This window comes from Barbus barbus (assembly GCF_936440315.1).
Source record: "Barbus barbus genome assembly, chromosome: 30".
Lineage (NCBI taxonomy): Eukaryota > Metazoa > Chordata > Actinopteri > Cypriniformes > Cyprinidae > Barbus > Barbus barbus.
In genome coordinates, this window is record NC_136758.1 from 16,567,638 (window position 1) to 16,594,572 (window position 26,935).

General features: G+C 37.0%; 1 protein-coding gene across 2 annotated transcripts in view; it reads left to right on the forward strand.

Annotated features, from left to right (window-relative positions):
- Nucleotides 1–26,935, forward strand: part of LOC306850724 (serine-rich coiled-coil domain-containing protein 2-like) — a 51,994-nt gene that overhangs the window by 2,102 nt on the left and 22,957 nt on the right. For both annotated transcript variants that reach the window (XM_079386548.1, XM_079386547.1), the window contains exons 2-4: nucleotides 13,152–14,290; nucleotides 21,097–21,364; nucleotides 21,489–21,697. In XM_079386548.1, coding sequence (XP_079242674.1) covers nucleotides 13,190–14,290; nucleotides 21,097–21,364; nucleotides 21,489–21,697 — 1,578 coding nt within the window. In that variant the 5' untranslated portion in view covers nucleotides 13,152–13,189. The remainder of the gene's footprint in view (nucleotides 1–13,151; nucleotides 14,291–21,096; nucleotides 21,365–21,488; nucleotides 21,698–26,935) is intronic.

The window sequence follows — 26,935 nt, forward strand, 5'->3', positions numbered from 1 at the left end:
CTTAATACATACCTCTTAGGTTTAGCCTTTATTAAAAATTCTTTACTGTATATTTCAATGCATGCTACTAGAACAAGGTCAGATTCTTAGACACTTGGAAGAATACAATGATTATTGCTTAATGTACACATTTGGATCAAGACTAATCATGCTAGCAATGAACATTTATCTGTCATCTTGTCATTTGGCACCGGGGTGGGGACACGCCACCCACTACACTTGTCATTCTTTCTGTTTATGAAGATTGCATAGCTGTCAGTCAGTGCTGATGTTAATGGCCATGAACTGTCAGAGATGCAGACGAGACGGTGTTAAGCCAAAGCATCAACCCCCCCCCCCCCCCCCCCCCCCCCCAAATTAAAAGTCCTCACTTAGCACTTGTGTTGACAGACTGTGTGTGTGTCCTTGACAGGTGCAAGGGTCCTTTTGTTTATTGCTTCGGTTTGCATGTGTGTTGAATGTTCCAGCAGCTGTCAGGCATCTGTGTGTGTCTGTTCACCAATTGAATGCCTGTATCAAACTAACCTGATAAAATTCTTCCCATAGCTGCTTCGTCCTCGTGACCGTTCAGCGTCAGATATCTCTGAGGGGTGTTTATTAACAGCAGTGGCTGTTAGGTGATCATCCTGAGGCCTGTCAGGGAGCTCTGGTATTGCGTTACAGTGAGTGTAATGTGGTATAATGTGAAGTATCCAGGCAGCTAAATGTCTGTCCTCAGTGCCAGACAGCTGTTCGGTGGTAACTTTAGTTGTTGAGTTCTGCATGTATTACTGTACACTTACATCATTGATATGGGTTGCACAGATATTAAAATTTGAACCTGCTAAGCTGATAATTATTTTCAAGCTATGGCTTGTAACTCAGATACCCGATATTAAAATTCTGTACGGTTTTCATTTAAAAGAAACATTAAAACAAATCTTTTCTGTTTTTAATAATTTTAAAAGTTGATTTTGAAAGTGAATTTAGACATCACAGCATTATACTGGGAAATGGATATAGATTTATATTAGTGCCAATCGATAATTTTTTTTTAATCGCGTTAATCACAGTCATGGACTTTGATTAATCACGATTAATCGCAAATTTAAAATACTAGGATTTACCTGTAAATCTATTGAAATAAAGAAATGCATGACAAACTAGTTCAAGAAAACAGAACCTTTCACATCTCCGCCAGGTATGAGACATAATCCTTATTATTCTTTTGTTTTTCAGCCATTATCAGCCTTTATACTGACAATAAAACGTTTACCAAGCCACATCGCTTCAATCCCAGTATACATTTACCCAAATATTATCAAAAGTATTTCTAAATAAATACAATAAAACATTTTCTTGCGACCTTACATGAAGTATTATGATAATGCATTATGAGGAAGAATAGGACCTGTTCTGCAGGTGCATTAGAGCTAACATTAGCATCATGCTAAATAAGACAATTTATGAGATTAATAGTACACTTTTACTCAGAGCTCACTTTAAACCACCATCTAGTGTTTGTAATAACTTCCTTTTGCGATCACATGTGCTACAATTTGGACGGCCGCGGTACATTATAAAAGTAGCCCAAAAAAAACGCAACCCACGGCTCTGTAATTTTTCCCGCAACTGTATTTTCAAAATAGCCCAATTGTGCGGGAAATCTGCGACCCTGGCAACACTGGTTGGCTGTACCCTTATCACATATGAGTAGCTTCACTTTTGTCTTGCCCGGCGCCTCATAATCACACAATCCCTGCGTCCCAATGTGCATACTATCCATATCTGCCCTAAATAGTATTGAAAATTGCTAACATCGCATAGAATTTAGGATGGATGGTGTGCACATTGGGATGCAGACAATGATAGATTAGCTTCCACGCTGCGATGACAGCAAGAAGTTAGGGTCAATCTTATCAAGCGATTAATTTGCGTAAAAAAAATATTAACGTGTTAAGATTTTTAGATTAATCGCATGCCTTAACGCGTTAACTTTGACAGCCCTAATTTTGATATTTTAATTTTGTTAGATGTTAGCCTAGTGTTTTTAACTAAATCAGCTTGTTAGAATGATTTCTGAAGGATCATGTGACTCCGAAAGCTGGAGTAATGTTGCTGAAAATTCATTCAAATTTTTGATGGCTGTTATGACAGCAGTTTTGCCACCCAGAAACTCAGTCCTAACGTCGTATTGTAGACTCTCATCAATATCAGCTCTCCTCTGTGAGTCTGTGTGTGGCCTTCCTGTGAGGCTGATTCATATTTTCATAGACTTTTTGATTTTGTTGGTTGTCTGGAGTGTAAGCCTGTGTTCATGTTCTGTCTTTCTAACCCCTTATACTGTATATATTTTTGCTGCTGTGTTCAGCTGTGTAAACGCATGCATCTCTCTGCAGTCCATCTGTAGCACACACTTCTCTTGAATGAACAAGACTACGTCTCTATATGTACAAACATCATTCTAAAGATCTTCTTAAGGCTGGATGCCTTTTTGTGATTATATTTAGGGCTGGGCGATATATTTCGAATGCGATGATCATGCACATCTTGTCAGTAAAGCTGGTTCCGTGATTAGCGGTGAATCTCCATCACCTGTTTTCAGATGAATCGCCTTCGATAATGAACTCTATATTGCGTAGCTTGTCAGTGAACTACGACTCTGTATTAAATGCAGCTCCATTTGAAAGCAGTGATGGAGATTTACCGATAATCACGGAACCGGCTTTATTGACGAGATGCGCATGATAATCGCATTCGATATATCGCCCAGCCCTTATTCACAATGTAATAATCTGATAACTGAGACCTGAGAACTTCACCTTAGTGCTTGTTGACATTAACTGCCATTAGACTCATTAAAGACTGGCCTGTATAAAACAGAAACGGACCTGTGAGGATTCAGCTTGTTTGAATTTACTGTCAGTATTTGCTGGTGTGACATATCTTATCATATCATATCTTGTTGTCTTTGGTCATTGCTATCACAATCTAAAGTATTAGAAATGCTAATTTTGTTGAATATTAATGTTTTTATTTATTCAGATGCTTTAAAACAGATGTAGAACTGGATTTGTATGTCAAGACAGTAAAAGTGACAAAGCTCTTTAAGGTTTTAAGCAAGGTGCTTAAAGTGTCAAAGTGAGCGTTAGCAGGATAGCGGCTAATCACAGCAGCTTTAAACGTCTCCCTGTGTATGTGTGTTTGGGTTTTTAAAACCCGTTTCTGTTGGGTTTTGTAGTTGTGGATGTGTAGTAATATTTATTTAGGCTCTCTGGGATACAATAACTACATCAGCGTAATGTCTGTTCTTCTGTTTAGTCAAGGGTGATGTCAGTTTTACCTGACTGACATTCAAATACACTGTTTGCATATTAGGTTTGGCCTGTCTGGAGCTTCCACATGAAACAAACTGTGAAACAATATGGTTTACTCACTAATCCTAAAACACCATCTGAAATGATTTACTTTATGATAATCTCATTTCTGTCAAATTACAAAGCTGCAGTTTAATCACACGGACACAAATTGCCACTAAAAGTCGTGAAATTGTTGACTATTTTATTTTATTTTATTAGACATTACTATGGGATACATGTTAAGATTCAAATGGTAAAGTTGACTATAATGTATCAGTGATGTTCAAAAACTCAATAAAATACTAATTATAAAAAAAAAAAAAGTCATGAATTCATAGAAAATTCCATTATTAAAAATCATTGTCATTATGGTTATCATATTTTGTGTGAGTTCTTTTGTGAAGAGCTGAGTCATTGAACATGGTTGTCATGAATAATGCATCTCTCTCTGTCATTATGTGTGTTTTTTTAAGCAGCTCCTTGTCCTTATGGACCATGGCGAATAAAGGAAAGAACACCGAATGGCTCTAAAAAGAATGAGAAACGTGCCGAGTCATCTGACTGAAAACTCTTTATTTTGTTGCTTGCATTAACAGAAAGGACATTTTGCATTAACATAAGTGGATTAGGTTTGTTAGGTTGAAAGATGAGATTGAGAAACAATAAAGGGTGGTTCTGTTCAGATTTGTTCCATGAGCGATTGTAGATCTATTTTCAGTCTCTTTTGTCTCTCGCATGCTCCTCTTAGTCTTTTATGTGTGTTACAGTGCAGTATTTATGCTGTAGGTTCATGCTGATCAAGTGACTTTGCTGAGCAGGATAAGGTTTTGCTGCTGAACGTTTTCTTTGCTGGTAATCACACTTAATCACAACGTGCTCACTGTAATGGCCCACGTTACTGTGATTGCTTTCAAGGATCAGCTGTCTGATCCTTTTCTTTGTTGTGTTTAATAAGAAGGTTGAGACTAGGGTGTATTATAGTTTTATCTGCTTATTTCTGATCTGATACTATGAGGTCATATTTGGGGGTAAATGCTTGTTGGGTGAATGTTATTTGAGGTTGAAAGTTTAGAGCGACTGTGTGTTATGGCAAACTCAGACTTGTGCATCTACCTTTAAAATGCATCTTAAAGCAATTCCTCAAGTTTAATAAGTGCTTATCATGGCCAATACAGTATATTCAGAATTAGCTTTATTGTCATTTGATGTACCTTGATGCTAATGGCTTATGATCATTGTCAATCTATTTGGTATATTTTAGAGTGTTAGTGTTAATAACCCCAGGCAGAATCAAATATGTTTTGTTGGGTTTCTTGTTAGCTGGCTGTTCTTGTACAACATTGATTTATTTGAAGAGCATTGCTGAGGGCTAGTAACAGCATTACTATGTTCTCTAATTAAAGAGTCTGGCTAAAGAGTTGCTATAGGTCAAATTAGGCTAGCAGATGTGAGGCTCAAGTCCAAATAATATGCCTAATATTTTTTAATATAATAATTAAATGATGCTGCTAATAAACTAACAAATCAAAATAGGTTGCAAACTGCAATTTGTGTTCAGTTTGAAGATTCCATGCTTCCAGATGGCAAAAGTACACACATCCTTCACTCGAGTAGAAGTATAGATACTCATGTTTAAAAATACTCTGGTAAAAGTAGAAGTACTGACTACATTTTTTTACTGTAACTCAAGTTAAAGTAAAGAAGTATGGGCTCTGACATGTACTTAAGTAAAAAGTACCCATTACTATTACCTGTTTTAGTGTCACGCTGGTGACTGGACCTCACGTCATATTGACACATTGCATTTAATATTTTGTTAGCTAATGAATGTATCATGACTGAAAAACCACCATGTAGAACAGGGCAGGACTAGGGCTGTATACCTTGGAGAACCTGGCGATACGATACATACCTCGATACACAGGTCACGATTCGATACGTACCTCGATACAGAGCTGTCTCGATACGATTTGATACAATGTGACACGATTCGATACGATTCAATAAAAATACATGGGCCAGAGCCAATTAGTTAATGCTGAACACATTTACTCAACAAACAGAACTCTGCATTTTTCTTCAATTTATTGAAGACAAAAGTGCATTATAACAAAGTGCATTTTGCTTAAATATTTGCAACTTTAAGTGCTCTGATTAATTGTACACAAATTGTATTAATCTGGAAATTACCACAAGTCAACATTTAACTTTCCAAGGGTACAGGTTCCAAGGTACGTTTTTTTTTTTTTTTTTTTTTGAGGGGGCAGGAAATATAAGATATTCTTCATCCTGCCTCCTTTTCATCATGGTTTTATAAATTATATGAATGAGGAATATGAAGTAAGTTTTGTGGGGAAAAAAAAAATATCCATGAATGAAATAAACAAACATTACATTACAGTCTGAGCTCACACAAGCACAAAATCTTCTTCTAATTATTCTTAACTTCTTATTAAATCTTCTTATAATTCTTTTTTGTGACACCATGTACTGCCATAACATATTTCACTATGAAATCACTTAAATGCTCCATCTTGCTTTAACATTTTCCATGAGTTTTTTGAAACTCGCGGGCGCCGCTGCGCCCCCTAATGGCTGGGCGGAGTATCGATACTAAGGGCTAGAATATCGATACTGTATCTTTTTTTATTATATCGGTATGTATCTAAGAATCGATATTTTGAGCACACCCCTAGGCAGGACTGGGACAAAAATTCAGGCAAGGAAATCTCACACTCATTCAAGCCATGCCATACACCCACAACAAATTCTGAAACCACGGATAACCACTGTTTTTTATTTTGTATGAACATCACATTTAAAAAAGGTTTAAAACCTTAGGCTGGGGCCATTCCAAAATAATTAAAGGTTCTCTATTGAGCTGCACCTTCACTTGCATTTTCATTTTCAGCCTTTTCATTTTCCGTTATACCTGTCACTTTTCCCATCAGCCATCAACTGTTATGAACAAAACTGTCTCCACCTTGTTGCAAAACAACCACCTCATTGTATTCTGTTTGCAATAACATAACTTTATTTTAAAGTTTAAAGTATCACATTATGACCATGTGTTGTTGTTCAATCTTATAATGACTTAAATGCTATAGATTTAACAAAACTGTACTCTTTAAATTGCCTAAATGTCAAAATTAGTACAATAATTACATGATGACAATATCTTGAAAAATCCTAATACTGTATGTTATTGCATTATCATGAGTCATTTAACCATGGTTTATTAAATAAGTTTTTTTGTTTGTTTGTTTTTTAGATTGATTACAATCAGTTTTAATTTACAACCATAGTTTCACTACACATTTCATGGTGAGACTATAGTTAATGTAGCAAAACCATGGTTTTTGTTGTTACCATGGTTTAACTAGTAACTATGGTTTTTGGTTAGAATTTTTGCAAGGGTTGTGTTGTGATCTGCCTGAGTCCCTCTAAATGTATTATAAAACGATATTTTATAACATATGTCTGATAAATAACTACTGTAACTTTACAGTAGATAATAATGATGTCCTTTATCATACAGTATTTTGAGTGATGATAGTAATTTAGTTTAGTTTACAGTAGGCTGTTATTAATCATCTGGCTGCTACTGCTAAGAGTTGCTAGCAGTTTAATTTTTAGCTAAGTAAACAAACACAAAACTACAGCCTATTTACAGATGAAACTGACCTGCACTTGAAGTCATGAACAGGTCAGTAGTTTTGCCTCTCTGATCCACTCTATTCTCGAGTCTCTTGCATTGATTACTCCGATAGAAACCGATTCATGATGTATTATAGATTTGTTATCGAATAGTGATCCAGCAAAACTAAAGTAACGAGCCTGGTTTGAAAATATAATAAGTAGAAAGTACAGATATTTGTGTAAAAATGTAGGAAGTAAAAGTAAAACGTAGTCAGAAAAATGAATAGTCAAGTAAACTACAGATTAGGAATGCATCGATCCGATACTCGGGATCGGTATCGGCTCCGATACGGTAATTTTCTGCGGCTGTCTGTCATCCTCCATTCAGCAATCAAACTTCGTGTCGCGTTCGGTTACTACAGTCAAACTCTCTTCAAGAGCGCACAGTTACTGAGGTTTAAAACTGTTAAAAGAAAAGGCTTAATAAACTTACGCACAGATTTAATACACTACGCATCAATATCTCTTCCCTTTGTACTTTCAACGTTTCTATGAGGACTGACTCCGTGTCGCTTCAAGCGCATCATTCTGCGCACGGGATGCGCATAAGCGCTTTCTGCTGCTCTATGTTGGAGTCTTACATATAATAATTTTGCGCAATGAAAGGTTATTAACAGTCTTTCTTGTTCTGTCCTATCTATCATATGTTGCTGCCTTCATTACTGTGCTATAGATTTAAAAGAAATGTCTTTTAATTTTATAGTAGCCTATATATTTATATATAAATGTATTTGCTTTTTTCATGAATGTGTTTTATAACAATTCAAAGAGCAATGTGTATAATTTCACCAGATTTAGTCCTACACGTATTCACTTTTAATTGTAAATAAAAAGGTTTTATACTTTTATACTTTATATCACTAGGTTTTATAAAATTATTGTGCACCCATGATTTTTACTTTACTTACTTTACTTAGTCATTTAGCAGACGCTTTTATCCAAAGCGACTTACAAATAAGAAAAAGTAACTAAAACTAAAAGTTAACACTCTGTAAATATTCTATACACACCCATTTAAGAAAATACAGAAATTAAATAAAATTGACAAATGCATACAACAACATTTCAATAGTAAACATATAAAGGAAAAAAAAAAAAAAATTGATTTTTCTAGAGTATCTTTTGCTGTATTATAAACCAAGTTTATAATAGTATTTTTGTCATAGATTATGATTATATATTTTTTCATTTGTTATTTTTCATTAAAATTGTTATCTATATGTAGTAGATTGTGTTTAACACACAAAAGAGTAACAGAAACAGACACACAGAAGTATAGAAATTCTACATCGATTTAAAAAAAAACTGTGCTGGTATCGGATTGGATCGTATCGGCAGATACTCAGAATTTTCAGGATCGGATCGGTTCTGAAAAAATGGTATCGTTGCATCCCTAGTACAGATACCAGAAAAATCAACTTAAGTACAGTAATGAAGTATTAGTACTTAGTTTCTTCCCATCTCTGCTTGCTTCAATTGCTTCATTAGCACAGTTGTCTTTCCAATGCTGACATTTGAATCAGGAAATTGTGGCTAGACATTTCTCTAACAGTTTTAGCTGTTAACCATGACTTTCTACTTGCCATTGCTAGCCAGAAGTAGGTGAGGGGATGTTTGGGGGAGGGGATGTTCTCAGACAGATTTTTCTGAGCGCAGGTCAGGATGTCATCTATATCTTTGGTCTTTTTGTATTTAAAGTTTATATATGTTAAAATTAAATTGTCAACTTTTAGGAGTATATAGCATATAGATGGACTCAAAGCTAACACACATGAACTTAAAGCCACAAAAACTCAATTTTTAATGTTTGCGGACAGTGTTTGATGTCACTTTTTCTTTTTTTTGTGGTAGAAATATTTTATGTGCATTTGTTTTCTAAAGGTGAGGCAGATGGTAGTTTTCTAAATTAGTTTAGTTTCTTAGTTGAACTAAATGTAGTTCCATTTTACTAGTGCCAATTTTGAAACAAAACGGTCATCTTTTGTATATCACTCTGGCTTGCAGAATACATACAGGCCTGCCAAAATTTGAGACATTCCCTTCAACATCAAAATATAAGACATGCAGTTTTGGATCTTTACTTAGGTCCCGTCTTCTGCCTTCATTTTGCACCAATCAAATATTAACAGGCTCTGAGTGCCCATAGCTCTCCTCCAGACATATAACTGTGCATTTGTCTGGGTGTCTGGCCTGAATATGTCTGGGTCTGGAATAAACGCACAGTGCGTAGGAGAAAATTGGATTTAGTCTGTTCCGCTGTTCCAGTCACCCAATAGAAAGAAGTAACATAAAGGTGGACTGTAAAGCTGTAAAAGGTGGACTGTAATGCATTTAATCCAGCCCTCAAGCAGATCTGCCTTATCTCAATAAGTTGCTCTCTGTGACAAATCCCTACCTGTGCACACCTGAGGCCAACTGAAGATAGAAACGAACCAATGTCAAACACCAGCTTACTCAATACCATGTGCATATCCTCTATATCAGCAAGAGCAAGTGGATTCAGTACCGAGCAGAAGTCAGACAGGAAGTTGACCGTGTCTAATTGATTTTAGTGTTGGCTGTCACATGCTGTGCACACATTATGTTTGCTGTCTAGACAACTGGAATATGTAGTCAGCTTGGTAAAAGGCATTATTCTGTTCTTCTCTTAACTTTTTTACCTTTTCCCCAATAAACACACAAATAATCTAGTGTGTAAATTTGGATTGTACAAACAATGTCCTCTTCTTATTATTGCTCCCATTTCACTGTGATTTTTCTGGCATTGGTTGTGGATGCAGCAGTGCTTTGTCATTAGTGGTTAATTGCAACAACCAATGTGATTAATGGCGATTAGTTTATCTGAAGACACTGGTAGTTGATTTACTATCCCATCAAATTCTGCTGTTTGAGATCTGAAGTGGATTGCCTTGTTTCCTTATTCTAGTCATCCTTGTCTCTCGGAGTCGGAAAGTACTTTGCTGATGTATTTTTATACCATGTGTGTGTGGGTGGTTTGTGTGTGTCTTGAGATGCAGGTATCCTCAGTCTTTTTCAAGGACTGTTTTGGTGACTTATTTGCTCTAGTCAACTGAGTTTTGTGTAGGAAGGAGCCAGCTGACAGATGGTCTGAAAGTGTTGCCATAGTAACCGCATCTATGACATCATCTGACCCTAGGCATCAGTGATTATTACCCTCTTTTGCCCTCTAAAAGTGTGTTGGATGTTTATGCAAATTTATGCAGTGATTTATTCAGTACTGTAGCGGAGACTTTTCAAAAAATTCTGTGGAGTTCAAGGCCTTGAACCAAAACAACCAGCTCTGAAAGGATTCACATTGCAAAATTTATTTTAAAGCAAGAAAGTGTTTCAAAATTGGAAATAAAAATAAGTACTTGACCATATGAAGCATTGTGATTGGTATTATTAAGAAACAACGCTGTTCACATTGAAATTTATTGAATTTAAGTATAAAATATTAGTTTTACATACAGTACCTTTCAAAGGTTTGTGCCAGTAGGATTTTAAAAAAAAAACTTTAAGTCCCTTATTCTCATTAATGTAGCATTTATTTGTTAAAAAATACAGTAAACCGTTATATTGTGAAATATTATTACAAATATTACTGCGTTATGTAATTTATTCTTTTGATGGAAAAGCTGCTATTGCAGTCCTCAGTGTCATATGATCCTTCAGAAATCATTCTTTTAGGCCCATTTGGTGCTCAAGAAACATTTCTAATTATCAATGTTAAAAACAGTTGTAGAAACATTTGTGGAAAGGAAACAATGATTTTTTTTTTTTCAAGATTCTTTAACAATAGAAAGTTCAAAAGAAAAGCATTTATTTAAAAAAATATTTTTACACAAGTGTCTTTATTATCAATTGATCAAATAAAAAAATGCTATTGTTTTTCTTTTTTTTTTAATATTTGAGGAAACTCACTCAATTACTACAATCAATGTGCTTTTTCTCTGTAGTGTAGGGAAGTGTAGTGTTTCATCGGGAACTTGGCAATTAAATTATTTTTTGGACATGAAGTTAAATGAAAACATTTTATAGCTTCTACAGAAGCATATACCACTATTTATTAATCACTGAGCTCATGCTAGTTCTGTCTTGAAAGGTTTATACAGTATGTTGGCGCAAAATAATTTTCTGTGGAAAAAATGAATGACATTTCACTAGATCAGAACAAATAACATCATGTGTGTTTTGACAACTGAAAACATGAAATGTAATGGCCTCACTAGTGGTGGTGTTGGGTAACGAGGCTTTAGTAGGGTGTGTTGTGGCTGACCTGATTTGGCAGAATGAAGAGGATTATAAAGCCTGGCAGTCTCTCTCTCTGTCAGTCCATGCGTTTATGTCGTGTGACTGCTTGTATAATCTCTCATCACAGAATGTGGGTCAGTGTGTGAATAAAGGTTGCTGTATTCTCCCCTCTCTTCCTCCATTGGTTTTGCACACACCTCCCTTTTGTGTCAAACTCATAAACATAAATCTGGACCCTCACTTCCTTAAATCTGAACTGGTGCTCCAATGGACCAAAATATGATGTTGCATATGGATTATGGTTTATCTTTTATATTTAGTACCTTCAGAATGAGGCTTGTGTAAAAGAATGAACGAGAATGATGTCTGTGAATACAACTGGATTAGGACAGAATGAAGTGGGACATTATAGAGACACCATTCATCTGGCCAGGATTGGGCTTTTAGCCCAGAGCATCTCTCTCAAATATACTTGTTTTGGTTTCCTTTTAGCCTTTGACATAATTTACCGAAAAATAAATCAATACAGAGAAGAGTGAATTTCAATTAAACCATACATTTGTGTTGCAGTTCCTAATAAAGTCAGCAGCCAACCGCGAGTAACAGTATTGTTTAATAGTCACCAATCATGCATTAAAACATCCTTTGTGTTGTCTGCCATGACAAAACATGCGTACCAGCACCATCATGAGCTTTAGTCCTGCTCATCCCTTTAAACACATCCTGTTTCCTTAGCCTGATTTAGCTGTGCTGTCACGTGCTGTGACACTTTCCAAGTTCACATAATGAGGTTTAAAAAACTGTAGATGAGGGCTATTCCACTCGCCTGCCACTTCTTTTCATGCCCTAACTATTGTAAAATAGGAAGTGAGTTTTTATGTACATTTGAAAACTGTGTTTTTGAGTTCTAACATCGTTTTGTGTGTTTGGCTATTTTGTAGAAGAGGTTAGGGTGATGTTATACTACAGGAAATACAGCATAAGGAACACTATAAGAAAAATATTTGGTAATTTTCTGCCAGGACGTTATCTGTTAAGTTAGTGGATATTTCCTTTAACCCTGAAATCCAACACAATGCAAAATTACATTTCAGTACAATAAATCTGTATTTCAATACAGAAAATTCATCCAGACCCTATTTTTAAAGATTTAAAGTAAAGGATTAAATATCTCCCTAGTAAATCAGTGTTGCATCTCAAGTTTTTCTTGCTTTTTCTCTTACACGCATAGTAAAACACCCAAACTTCATGTGTTTTAATTCTAAATTATGATATTTTATATGGACTTTATCTGAGGCAATCTAATAAAAATACTGTATAATAGTAAGTCTTTGGCTGGAGGAACATGGGTTGAGTTGTGTACAGTTTTTGTTTTTTCTCTTCATACTTTGAAACACAGGAACATTAATACAGCTACACAAACTAATTTAATTCAGTTGCTTTAGTTACTAAGTTACTATGATGCCGGACTAGAAAAACTAGGTGTTAGAGGTCCATGTACTGTAAATGTGATAATTTAGATGACTTATGAGAAGCTGACCTTGTTCTGTTGATGTACTGTATTTTTGTCCGTTCTTCTGTTCCCTAAGAATAAAATTTAGATGTAGTATGTAATGTACAGTCCAGTTCAAGGGATTTTACATTTCCTCCTCATTATTCATATTTTATTTCTTGAACACGTTTATCCCAAATTGATTAAAGTAATCCTGTGGTGTGACAAATGTTAAAAAGTAAATAAAGCTTGTGGTTTATCAAGTTATCTGAGGACATAAAATCTTAATTCATAATAATTAGGAAATAAGTTGATTAATAGTTTTCGCTAAAATGTGCTCTCTTCTATTTGTGCCTCTCTCTCTTTAGGTCTCTTTTGTGTTTATCCATGACTCTGCTGTTTGCTGATGGAACAGAAGGTCCTCAGTAAGTCCTCCATGGTGTCCAGACTGCCAAAATTTGGTGCCCGTCCTGTCAATGGTACCCCCTCATCCCTTCCCAATGGTACGACCCAGACTGCGCTCACACAAGAGGGCAAGAATCCCCCAGCTAGGCCAAATGGAGTGGTCAGAGCCGCCTCCTTCTCCATAAAATGGAGAAAGGATATTGGTGGGCCGGTGGACCCTTCAAACCCCATTGAGGGCCCGATACCAGAAGAGAAGAAAGAAGTTCGCTCCCATCATTCTCCAGGAAGTAGGGAGTTAAAAAGCCCTTCTACTCCCACAACCAAAGTGTGCAGGTCTGCCTCCTCATTGTCCACTGGAAGCCCCAAACCTGCACCCAAATCCACTAAATCCATCCCGAGTCCTAAACCAAAGCCCAAAAACTCTCAAATCACCGCAGCTTCCAAAAGTCAAGACATATCCCAAAAAAGCTCAGGCTCCAAGCCAACTCAAAATGGGACTTCATCTCTGGGGACTTCACCGAGCCAAGCAAGCTCTTCAGGGCTTCAGCGTCCAAGAGCAAACTCTAGCTCTACTCGAAGCACCTCCAGAGACAGTTTGTCCCAGTCCAACGACAGCCTCTCACGGCAGTCGCTCGTGCCTGACTACATGGTGCGTTCTCAGAGCTTCACTCACTTCAAGCAACTGCCCTCACCAACGTCTGCACCCATGACGCGCTCCTTCTCTTTCAACAAGGCAGTGGAACTAGCCAAACCACTTGCTAATACACAGCTTCGTCCTCCGCGAACAGTTGGACTCAAATCTCCTTTGAGCTTGAGCAAAGGCCGTCTAGTGCTCGGATTGGGGGGCCTGGGATTTGGAAAGGGGATAACAGATAGACTAGCTGCCGGGACGCCTCCTTCAGAGAGTTTAACACCACCTAATTCCATAAAAAGGCCTCTTCTGCCTAACTCTGTGCTGACAAAACCCTTACAGGCTTACAGGCTAAATCGACCAATTCAAGCCAAACCGCAGTGCTCTCTAGTGGTTGGGAGGAGCCCAGTGGAGAGTGCCGTTATAACTCCGCCTCTCACTCCCGAGTTGCTCCATTGTGCCACAAAGAATGTGAGTGTCTGACTCTATAATTTATATTATCATGCATAATTTAGTATTTTGGATTGCAGTCTGATATTATGTGCAGTGTTTAAAAAATTGTTTCCAAATGACATTCTTTAGTCTATGGGACATGAGAAGTAGCATAGCCAGATTTGTCATTTTACCACTATTCACAATTTTCTTATTTATTAGGGATTCAATCGCGTAGCGCTGAAACCCTATTGTAATTGTTAGAATGGCCAAGGATCAGCATTCCCCATCTAAAACTGATCGGGCAGACCAAACCTTAAGTTGTAGAGACTTGAAACTTGGAGGGATGGTAGTACTCACACCACCTACAATGTCACCAGTGATCAAAAGCACGAAATCGCTTCCAACTCCTAAATCATTAGACACATGCTCAAGTGTCTAATGTTGTTGGAATCTATTCTGAGCTTAGTTTTTAACAGCAGATGGTACTGCGTGCTTTAGAAACAACTGTACTCTGCTTTCCAGGTCCTTACACACCCCACTTGAATCTTAAATAATCATTCATAAACTTCTTAAAGGTTGAATTGAATTACAAGAGTGTTCACAGTGGGCTGTTTACATTAATCTTGCGTCATAAAACCTGAGGTGCAAGTACATTTAACCACTTACATTACTCAGCCGAACACACAAGTGCTCTTCTTCATGACCATTTGAGTGTGCGGTTAAAAACTAGCCTAGAGCACCATCTGCTGTTAAAATCTAAGCTCAGAATCGATTTCTGAGAATCACGATGCATTTAGAAAATTGCAGAATCGATCCATGAATTTATTTATTGTCGCACCCCTTCTACACAACCATTTGTCCTATCAACATGAAATTGGTATACAAGGTCTTTGTCCAATGTGCCACAAGTGTCTATAAGGACATTTTTCACACATACACATGATATTCATATCATATGATGGACCTCTTCATTCCAAACAACTTTGCCTCTAGAACCACTTCTGTCAATCAAATTGATCATTAATTATTCAGGATTATCTAAAAAGTGTGAACTTGTTCTAGGTTTTTTGCTCAATCTCAACCAAACCACTGCAGTAAAATTATCTGCACTTTCTAGATCAGCGGTTCTTAATTCCATCAGTCTGCACCCATGACGCGCTCCTTCTTTCAACAAGGCAGTGGAACTAGCCAAACCACTTGCTAATACACAGCTTCGTCCTCCGCGAACAGTTGGACTCAAATCTCCTTTGAGCTTGAGCAAAAGCCGTGCTCGGATTGGGGCACCTAATTCCATTAGGTGGTGTTATGTGTGTGTGTGTGTGTGTGTGTGTGTATATATATACCCGCCCTGCATACAACTCTGGCAGTCACACAACGAACATCAGTTTTACGAGTGCCCTTGAATGCACCGCTGAGGTCCCTATTCGACCGCAAACTTGTATGGTATAGCTCTGGAAATTCAGACACACAGAGAATCAGCTGTTCATCCATTTTGAGTTCGGCGCTTGTTTGGATGCCCCGTTTCTATTGGCCGCGCGGGGAAACGTCACAGAGCGCAGCGGCAAAAGTTGAACTATTTTGAACTTTGACCGCGGTGCGCGCGCAAGCTCGCCGCTGGTGCGCTCCGCTGCGCGTGCGCTTTGGTCGGCGCAGCAACTAACCGCCCTCGCGCAGCGCAAGCCATTGAAATGAATGGGTTTCATAGCGAAGCGCAGCGCATGCCGCGAAAGAGGGCCTTGAAAGGGCCTTTACGCCGTACGAGTCCACCAGTGAGTTCTTAAAAATAAAACTACACTTTCCAAATTTTTTTGTATTATGATGTTTTTATTTTTCTGAGAAATGCTTGGTTTTCACCGAACCCGTAGTCATATCGTATCGATATCGAGATATCTGGCATGAAAATCGAGATATGAAATTTTGTCCATATCGTTCAGCCCTAGTCCAAATTGTAGCACATGTGATCGCAAAAGGAAGTTATTACAAACACTCGATGGTGGTTTAAAGTGAGTTCTGAGTAAAAGTGTATTAATCTCATATAGGGATGCACCGAAATGAAATTCTTGGCCGAAGCCGAAGCCGAATAATAATGAAATGCTTGGCCGAAGGCCGAATACCGAACGCGGTGTTTCGCATTTTTTTCCATTTATTTTGCCAATTTTTTCACCATTACAATAATTAAATAGTAAAAATTTGCTTTTTACTATTTTGTGTTGCTTTTCAGAGAAATAAATCAAATAACAAAAATACAATTTCAAAATATTTATTTAACACTGAACATTTTTTTAACATTCCAGCAGATATTATACAAAGAAAGCACAATATAACTTAAAATAAATAAATTAGTAAAATAAAAAAATATTTTTATTTGGCAATCTTTGAAGCCCCCCTTCTTGAATAGCCTATGTTAGGCCTATAACTGACTGCTGAAAGAATGTAACTCTGTATGTCTACAACAACAAATGTACATTGAATAGTGCAAAAAATGTGGATGAACCCACAACAAATGAATAACTGTCCTAGACATAAGCCTACTTAGCATACTTCTTCAGGAAAAGTGGCAGGTTCTTCTTTATGAAAAGTAGCTTCTCTGCTTTCTCACATGAAAGTCGGTTCCTCTTCTCATCGATGACATGAGATGCAGCACTAAACAGTCTCTCGCTGTCGGTGCTTGTGCATGGAGCAGACAAGTACCTGCAGAATAGTTGAAATTTTTATTGCAGTTTTCTGACAGTTGCTCATTTCAAAACTAACAATGTCTTCAAGATAATGAAATGGTTGAAACCCAGTGTAGGCCTACTATTTTACTACACTGAAAATAGTTAAATTTTCACAAAATACATAATATAAAATATAGGTAGTAACTCTTTACAATGTTTCCTTTTGTTAACATTATTGCATTAACTAACAATGAGCAATACATTTGTTATGGTATTTATTAATCTTCGTTAATGTAAGATAATAAAAAATATTTAGTTCATGTTAGTATAAGTGCATTAACAATTTTAACAAATAGGCCTACCACTTTTGATACTTTTTAATTCAAAAATTAAAAATGTGATACTTAGTTTTAATACTGTATTAGTAAATGTTAACATTAAGATTAATAAATGCTTTTAATAAGGGTTTTTCATTGTTAGTTAATGTTAAAAATAGAAACTACTTATAAAGTGTTATCATAATCCAAAATATAAATAAAATCTTAAATTAATTTCACATAGAAGTAGCCTACCTGCGTGCCATCTGCGCCAGGTCAGGAAAGCGGCCTTGATTGGTCCTCCAAAATTCGAGAGGGTTATTGCTCCTGGGGATGGGGACTTCTGAGAGATAACCATCTAACTGTTGAGCGGTTGAGCTTGTCCTCTGTCTTGCAAATGGGTTATTCTCTTGGAGGATCTCATCGAACATGTCAGACAGCGAGACTGTGCGCGGCTCATCTGTAGTACGAGCCCGTTTACTCTCTGCGCTGTTTTCATCTCCTGCGCTGTGCATCACCTGACCGTCTCCATCACCTAGCGGCTTTCCCAAATCCAACTCGGCCTGGATCATTTCTCGTGTGCGCAGCTTTTTCCCCACATCCAAGTAATGATCTTTATATCGTGGATCAAGCACAGTCGCGATTCAGTACAGGGGTTCTGAGTCCGCCTGACTAAATCGTGTGCTGACAGCTTCTAAGAGCGCACTTTTAGTTGTTTTCACTCCGTGGTCTGTTTCAGCCTCTTTGTTTAAAAGACGCTTTAGTGCTGCAAGTAAAGGTATGACGTCTGCCACAGATGCATCAGATGAGCTTATCTCTTTTGTTATCTGCTCAAAGGGGGCGAGAAGAGAGAGAACGTTCTCGATTAACACCCACTGGTATGCGGTGAATGTCGCGGGCAGGTCATGATCTGCTATGCATGTAGCCAAGACTCGCTTTTGCGCAAAAAGGCTTTCAAGCATATAATATGTACTGTTCCACCTTGTGCTCACATCTTGTTGGAAACGTTTTTGTGGCGTTCCGAACTGTTCTTGGATAGATTGTAGGCGCGCATAGGCAAGCGGTGAATGTTTAAAATGGCCAACAATTTTCCTGCCTATCGCTATCACATCTGCTATACTGCGCTGACTCAACAATCCCTCGTTGACCGCCAGTTGAATTGTGTGTGCCATACACCGTATGCCTTTCAGATCACTATCTTCCATGGCTTTAGCCATATTTCTTGAGTTGTCACTGACTACCGCATGCACTTTAGATCGGTCGATTCGCCAAGTGTCAAACATGTTGGCGAACGCCTCGGATATGGCTACAGCTGTATGGGACCCTCTAAACTCTTGTGAGTGAAGCACAATCTTTTGTAGCTTGAAATCTGTGTCGATCCACTGCGCAGTTAAACTCAGCATACTGGTGGGGCTCACATCCGAGCTCCAAATATCAGTCGTGAAGCTGAGGGCTGCAATATCTGTAGCCAAGAGCTCATGGACGTGAGTTGAAACGACGTTATACATCTCAGGTAAGCACACGTCTGAGAAATGCCGTCTACTAGGCATGGTGTAACGGGGCTCAATATGGTCTATAAGCCTGCGAAATCCAACATCCTCTACAACAGAGAATGGTTGATCATCCAATGCGATGAATTCCATTATCCTTTTAGTAATACCTTTAGCTTTGGCACTGTCATTGGCAAACTTTTTTGACTTTTCTAAGAAGTCAGCCACAGATGGAGTGGGTGTCCTAGGACTGGGAGGAGCTACTTTCCTTTTCGCTGTTGCCGTAGCCGCCGCCGTGTCTTTCTCGTACTCTGCATGATGTTTGGGGTGTCTTGATTTTAAGTGATAAATTAAACTTGAAGTGCTGTACGTTTTTGCAAATGCACCCCCTCTGGACAATTCAGCAGAACAGTGTATGCAAACGGCCGTTTTTGCCTCTTTCTCTGACACTTTAAAGTGCTTCCACACTGCTGACATGTTTGCTGCATAAAGCGCGCGCCTCTCACTCTACGAGGGTTACTATTTGATCGCGTCATTAAAAACGTCATTGTTCGGCAAAATTTATTCTGCCTTTTTACTTATTCGGCCGAACACCGAAAGTGCTTTTTTTGGCTATTTTCGGCCGAATAATTTCGGTTGCCGAACATTCGGTGCATCCCTAATCTCATAAATTGTCTTATGTAGCATGATGCTAATGTTAGCTCTAATGCACCTGCAGAACAGGTCCAATTCTTCTTCATAATGCATTTTATCATAATACTTCATGTAAGGTCGCAAGAAAATGTTTTATTGTATTTATTTAGAAATACTTTTGATAATATTTGGGTAAATGTATACTGGGATTGAAGCGATGTGGCTTGGTAAATGTTTTATTGTCAGTATAAAGGCTGATAATGGCTGAAAAACAAAAGAATAATAAGGATTATGTCTCATACCTGGCGGAGATGTGAAAGGATCTGTTTTCTTGAACTAGTTTGTCATGCATTTCTTTATTTCAATAGATTTACAGGTAAATCCTAGTATTTTAAATTTGTGATTAATCGTGATTAATCACAGTCCAGGACTGATTAACGCGATAATTTTTATATATATATATATATATATATAATATATATATATATCTCGCCACTTGAAGCTATATTATAATTTAATATGGAGACTTCATAGTAGAGGACTGCATTGGGTTTGGGCTCCCGCGTGACCCAACGATCAGAAAAGTTTGCGGGAGACCCGCAGGAGACCCGCAGGGAACGGTGAGATTTGGTATGTAATAGAAATGGAGTCAACACACATTAAAGCGGCTGCTTACTTGACAAAAGCAAAGCAAGGAAACAATCTTGAAACAATTCTCAATTGTCACTGAAAAAAATGGGAAAGAGTTAAACTTCGTAAATTGCAATAAATGTGCACAAGGACATAAACCTGGCACCTCTGCCCTGAGGCGACATACCTATTTTCTAAGTTCTATGTGTTTATTTACTAAAGTTAAAGTTATTTCATATTTTGCTTTGTCTTATTTAGCCTACTTAAACTGTTTGTTAACAGTTAAGGCTATTTTCAGATTTTTCGCATTCCTCATCCTTTCCTATCAAAATGCATGCTACGGATGCGAAAACGCAGAAACTCAGATAATTTTTTTTTTATGACAGGTGAAAGTATAGGAGGCAGTGCGTACGTTAAATGTGATTGACATAACGTGAGGTCGTATTTATTTTTTAACGTGCAAAAATTTTGGACTGGGTGTGAAATGACCTTTAAACTGTTTTAGTAAATCGTTTGGTGCTTGTGTATCAATATGCTACTTTTAAAAACTGAGGTGCTGCTATTTGTGCTTTTGTTTTAACGGTTAATGTTTTATAAATCTAATAAAAAAAATACTCAATGTTTTTGACAGGTGTGGTGCTTTGGTTTAGCATTACATCATTTTATTTAAACGCAATCATGTTTAAAGCCTGCTATTCTGGATGTGAAGTTGAACGAATATATGAGTATTTGTGTAGCCGACATTTTTTACAAGCTCTGACAGAAAGTCAGGGAGTGGAATACGCAGGTTGCGGGAGCGGGCGGTCCTGGTCAGAAATTCAGAGGGAGTGGGCGGGTGCGGGTTTAAGAAAACAGTCCCGTGCAGGGCTCTACTTCATAGTATATATTGTTTGTTGTCTAATGATTCATTGCTTATTATTGTCTCAAATCATTGCCATATATGAAACATGTTTTATATTCAGTCAGTGTTTCTGTTATAATTTTAGTAAATTTGCATAGCTATTAGTAGCACTACTGAAGCAAAAAGGGTGGTGCCAACACAGAGAAATCAAACTATTAAAACATGACTGCATTGCAGTTAAATAGTTTTATTTCCTTTTTGTATGTGTGAAAAGGCATCAGATTCCCCAGAGGATCCTGTGACAGAACCGGGGCTGGATGGGAACCTCCGCTACACTGGGGATGGAATGGAGGACATGTCTCTCTCCTCTGCATCTTCTCTGGAGAGGAATGACACTAGTGAGGAGTTTCTAGATGACTTTGATAATCTAGGGGATCAGTTGCAGATTGGCAAAAACAAATATCCTGTGACCACACCCACCCAAACGCGCCTGCAGGGCCTCTTAAATGAGACCATGGACTGGACTATGATTGGTCTGGCAGGTATAGATAAATGTTATTCATCTAATTCTTGCGTTTAGGTGACAAACAGTACAGTGTTGATAATATTTTCCTATTGTGGCAAGCATGCAGTGTTTATGCTGTGTTATACTACGTCTCTTCTCAGGTGGCAAGGCAGATTCAATGGGTGGTCCGCTCCTTGGGCCGACACTCATGTCCCCTGATGTGGATCATCACACGACCTCCTCTCTGGAGCTCTCCCCCTCTAACAGCTCTGGAGGAACATACATGTGGGATGAGGAGGGCATGGAGCCACTGGGACACAACACACACATACACCATTGCAGCAGTTATGAGTCAGACCTCAACAGCATCGTGAGTATTCTCATACCCTCCCAACTACCCTTAGAAAAAGTCCTGGGATGGAACTATGGTGTAGTGATGTCAAAACCTGAGATTTACATTTCAATTATATTTTTCATGAAATTACTCAAATTTCATGATTCTATTCTCATTCACAAGATTGCAATTCTGTTCTATTATCGATTTGATTCAATATCAATTATTTTGGATATATATCAGATACAGTAAGCTACATGCCAAATTTTCTCAAGGATGCCACTTAACCTTACAGTTTTTGATTCCATTGAAGGAGGTTGTGGCATTGTTCCTAATTTTCCTGTTTTTTTGTTCTGTTTCCTGATGTCAGATTGGCTCAGTGGAATGCAGAAAAAGAGGCTGGATTTGAAACAGTAATCAGATTTGAAATACCAGTCTTCTTCTGTTGCAGATATACAAATGCACCCACACACACAGACATGCTGACTTGACTCTGACTTCAGACATTATGTAATCGCAGCATATATACATTTGAGTGTGGCTGAGTCATTGTTATCATACTTGAGTGGGTTGTTCCTCTGATGTAGTTGTATGGAGTGGAGTAGGAACTCAGTTTATGTAATGGACGGTGTTTCAGTTTGAGCTGGGCTTTAAGTGACATCTTGTGGTCTACTGTAGGTACTGCAAAAAAATAATTTTGCATGTGTTTCTTGTTTGTTGTGCTTCTTAAAACAAGCATCACCAAACGTAAAGTATTAAAGTTTGATGCATAACTTTTCCTGGATCTTAAGGAAGTGTGTTTGCTAAATCTCGTGGAAATCAGGGGCAGTCTCATGCGCAGTAATTGAATGATTAATTTGATCTCCTGACAGCAGTGGATCTCCTTTAGCTCCTTGAGCTGTGTCTATCTTTAGTTTAAGACTCCTCTGCTCTACTGTATACTGAAACAGAGGCTGGGCTTTATTTAGAGCTCATCTGATCTTACCCTCAGCAGGTGATGTAGTTGCTAAACTTTATTTGCAGGTAGCAGTAGGGTTGTGACGGTTAATCGACTTCGGTAATACCGGTATCATCGTGGTGGTGGTGGGGGGTCGTTTGAGTTTTCCCTCTTTTCCTCGCTTTCCTACGGTTTTAAATAGCCTGCAAGCGCCGTGCACTTTTTACGTTCACTTTTAAATTTGCGGCAATTTGTCGTCAAGCAGTTGTTTTTTTTTAGTTAGTTTGAGTTTTCCCTCACTTTCCTTTGCCTAAATAGCTTATAAAAGCACCGTGCGCATTTTACTTTCTCTTTTAAATTAGCGGCAATTCGGCATCAGTTGCTTGAATTCAATTTAAGCAACAAAATACAACATAAAACATAGAACTTTTATTAGCAAAAACAATAAAAAATACACCATGCTAGCCTATATGCCTAATATAAAATTACAAATTACTTGCACGAAGTTTAAATAGGTATTCAAAACTGAAAATCAGTAAAGAATGAGGATCAAATAATTATGAAACGAAGAATGTGTATTAGCAAAACGTGGATGCACGGACGCCATACACCTTGATGTAAAATAATGAAAAAACTAAATACAGTTTAAATAAAAAAAATCAGCAAATACTGTGGAACCAAATAAATGAGAAACGAATGTTTTTAAAAAAAATCTTCCATTATTACTTTAATGGCAGAAGTCAACAGGCTTTTCAAAATCCAAAATATTTTTAAAACAAAATATTTTTGAGTTTAAACGTTTGGTTAAGTTTAGTTTAGGTGTAAATACAATTTAATGCTGTGCTTTGTGGAATTAAGTTATTTTGTATTTTCTATACCATATACTTCATAATTAAATTTATTTAAATGTGTGAAAAAATTCACATATTATAGGCTAGTTAGTGTGGGACCAAATGTTAGTTGGTAATACTGATATTAACTTATTGTTAAATTGTTCTGTTAATTAATAAAACATGAGTTTGTTTTTTCTAATTTAACAATGGTAACATGATTGAAAGATGAATGCAGTGAACATTTTGTCAAAAAATTAAGAAATCTGAACGAATTGAATAATAATTACTTTCATTTAACCATTATGTAGAAAGTGTCAAAATAAATAGTTTTTTGGTTTCACTATTTTAAGGAATGTTACCTTCATTGTATTGTGGTAATCATGCAGTAACAGCTTTGCGATACACTGCTAAATATAACACTTTTTAATATTAATATTAGAATAATTTTATAACAGACGTTTTTAATATTATAACTTTTATTAAATGGAAAAAGTTATTAATGCAATGAAAGCCATTTCAATATGTGTAGAATTTTAAATATTGGGCATGAACTGCTTTTTTGTGAAATGCATTGCTATTAAAACCCTTTCTGTACTTAGGGCCACAAGGGGGCAGTATGGATTCAAGAGACACGAGAGATGTTTCTTTCCTTACATTGCACACTTGTGTGTTTTATCCCTCTGTTGACTTCTACGAAGCACATCCTCTTTTAGGCTCTTTTAAGAGTTGTTTATTTGTTCTAAAAACAGTCTGTTTTGCAGGAGGCATTTAAAGGCCAATTCATTAGCTGCTAAATGATCAAGGTGCAGAAGCCTTTGTTTTTAACACACTAGGTGATTCTGAGACATGCTTTTATCTGCTGCTGTTCCAGCATTAATTAGCTGAGATTTATAGAGTATTGCTTAAGCTTTATTATTTGGTAACCTTACTAATACTGTAAACAGGATTTGTATAATTTTTTATAAATATTTAACATCTCTAATCGGCTCTTAATTTATTAGGCTAACTGGTTTATTGACTCTTTCTTATTTTGCTTAATCTCTTAAAAACCTGCGATTTCTAATGGCTTTTGAGGAGCCTTTTCTTGCACATAGCCACCGCACTGTCTCAGAGCCTGTGTTTTGTGTGCAAGTGCTTGGCAGAGCTCTGTGTGGCACTACCAGTATGTGAAATTGAATCTAATGCACATATTCAGGGTGACAGGAACACAAACTGAAAGATGAAAAGCTGTTTAGTCTCAGGCAGTGATGAAGCGTGGACTTTTCCCCCCCATTTTTTCCATTCTGAGGTGCTGGTGGTGTTCTGAATGCATGATACTAAAAATTTGAAGCCAGTGTTTGCTGGGGAAAAAGATTTAAACTGTTTTTAACATTTTCTTCTGAAACACGCATAACATTTTATTATTTACAATAAAAAGTATTAATTAAACATTAAAAACATCAGTAATTCATTCAACATTCTAATATGAATATTCTTGTAAAAATACATGAATCAAAGTTTCATGACATTTGTAACTATTTAAACTGATTATATTTTATAATACGGTAAATATACATTTTTACAAAGTTTTGATCCTTAAACATGTTTTTCTTCATTCTCAAAAACACACTACCTACAAAAATAAATATACTTAATGAAAATAAATGAATACAAATCTTTCTTGATGAATTAGTATTCATTTCTCACTGACATGAACACGTGTGTGTATATATATATATATATATATATATATATATATATACACACACACACATGTGTACATACATACATGTATATATATACACATGTATATACACACACACACACATACACACATACATATATATAGGGCTGTCAGCGTTAATATATATATTAGGGCTGTCAACGTTTTAACGCATTAATATTTTTTTACGCAAATTAATCGTTATATACACACACACACACACACACACACACACACATATATATATATATATATATATATATATATATATATATATATATATATATATATATATATATATATATATATATATATATATATACACGTGTGTGTGTGTGTATGTATATATCTTTTTAGAATTACATGCACATTGACCTCATTTTAAATTGCCATGTAAAGTTTGGCTCTGTTCAAAGTATATCTGTAGGTGTCTGATTAATTGTGTCCTGTATGTAATATGAATGATTCAGGAATTCAAACACATTCCTTTTGATCCCTCCAAATATGATGTTTCACTCCCGAGCACACTGCTCAGATTGTGTGAAATGTGATCAGGATTCTGTGCTTGTCCGATAGGACCTTTCTTAAATGTTATCTGAGGTTCTGTCTGTATCGGTCCGGCTCTAAAGGGACCTTTAATCCGATCTTCCCGGCTGATTCGCGCAGGCCTATGTGAAATGGGCTGCGTTATTCCGGCTCTTTCAGCGCAAGAGGAGAGTGCTGATGGGGCTTGGGCTGCGTGTCTAAGCTGCCGCCTGGCGCAGTAAAATGTCATTTCCTCTTAAGCAACCTGCCATGACTAAGCCCCTTTATACATGGAGCGAGTCAGAGAGAGACCTGAGACTCTGTGTGTGCGTAGGTGAAATGTATGAACTCTGGCTGCTTTGAATACACATTTTGTGTACGCTTGTAAGACAGTGCGTTGTGTGTGTGTGTGCGTGTGCATATGTATTAATGTCCAGGAGAGGGGCTTGTCTCTCTTTAAGTACATATTAATATGATAGATGGGCTTGAAGCACATCTTGTCAGCTTCGATGTCTTGAAGAGACATTTTTGTTCTGTGAATGTATCGCAGTTGCATGATTGATAATGTTTTCTAAAGTATGCTGCGAGCATATTTGTACTGTGGTTCTTTCCCCAGCTGCCTGCTGTATATGAAATATGGGAAATTATGCAGGAAGTTTCATAATGTACTGTTATTTTTGCAAGAAAGTCCCCCATTTAGAAAAGCCAATGTGTTTAACATAGCTTGAAGCAATAGTTCAGCCAGAAATGAAAATTGTCATCATTTACTCCACACATCATTTCTTTTTTCTGAACACAAAAGATTTTTCTTAAGGAATATCCTGGCTATTATTTTCAAAATAATGAAAATGAATGATGACCAGGACTCCTAAGCACCAAAATGACAAAAAGTGTGGTCCATAAGATTAATTTACTACATTAAAGATCTTCCAGCCATTTTGAGGGATAAAAAGGCAGTAGTAGTCATTATAAAGTCATTATACTTTGAAAATCTTCACTCTGCCTTAGCTCTCTTTAAACAGTTAATGACATAAGTAGCAATGTCTGATTTTTGAATGAATCGTTCCATAGTGTAAAATCTTTTTAATGAATCTGATGATGGGATTAAAAAGAATGTTCCTGAAACTAGTCTGAATGATTCTTTTACAAACCAGACTGATCTGGTTCTGGAGTTCTCACTGACTTGATTTGGCAGATTAACAGCCCACTTAAATGGAAGATTGTCAGTAAATAATGACTTAAATTTCAGTCTGTGTTTGACATCAGGGCCCAGTTTC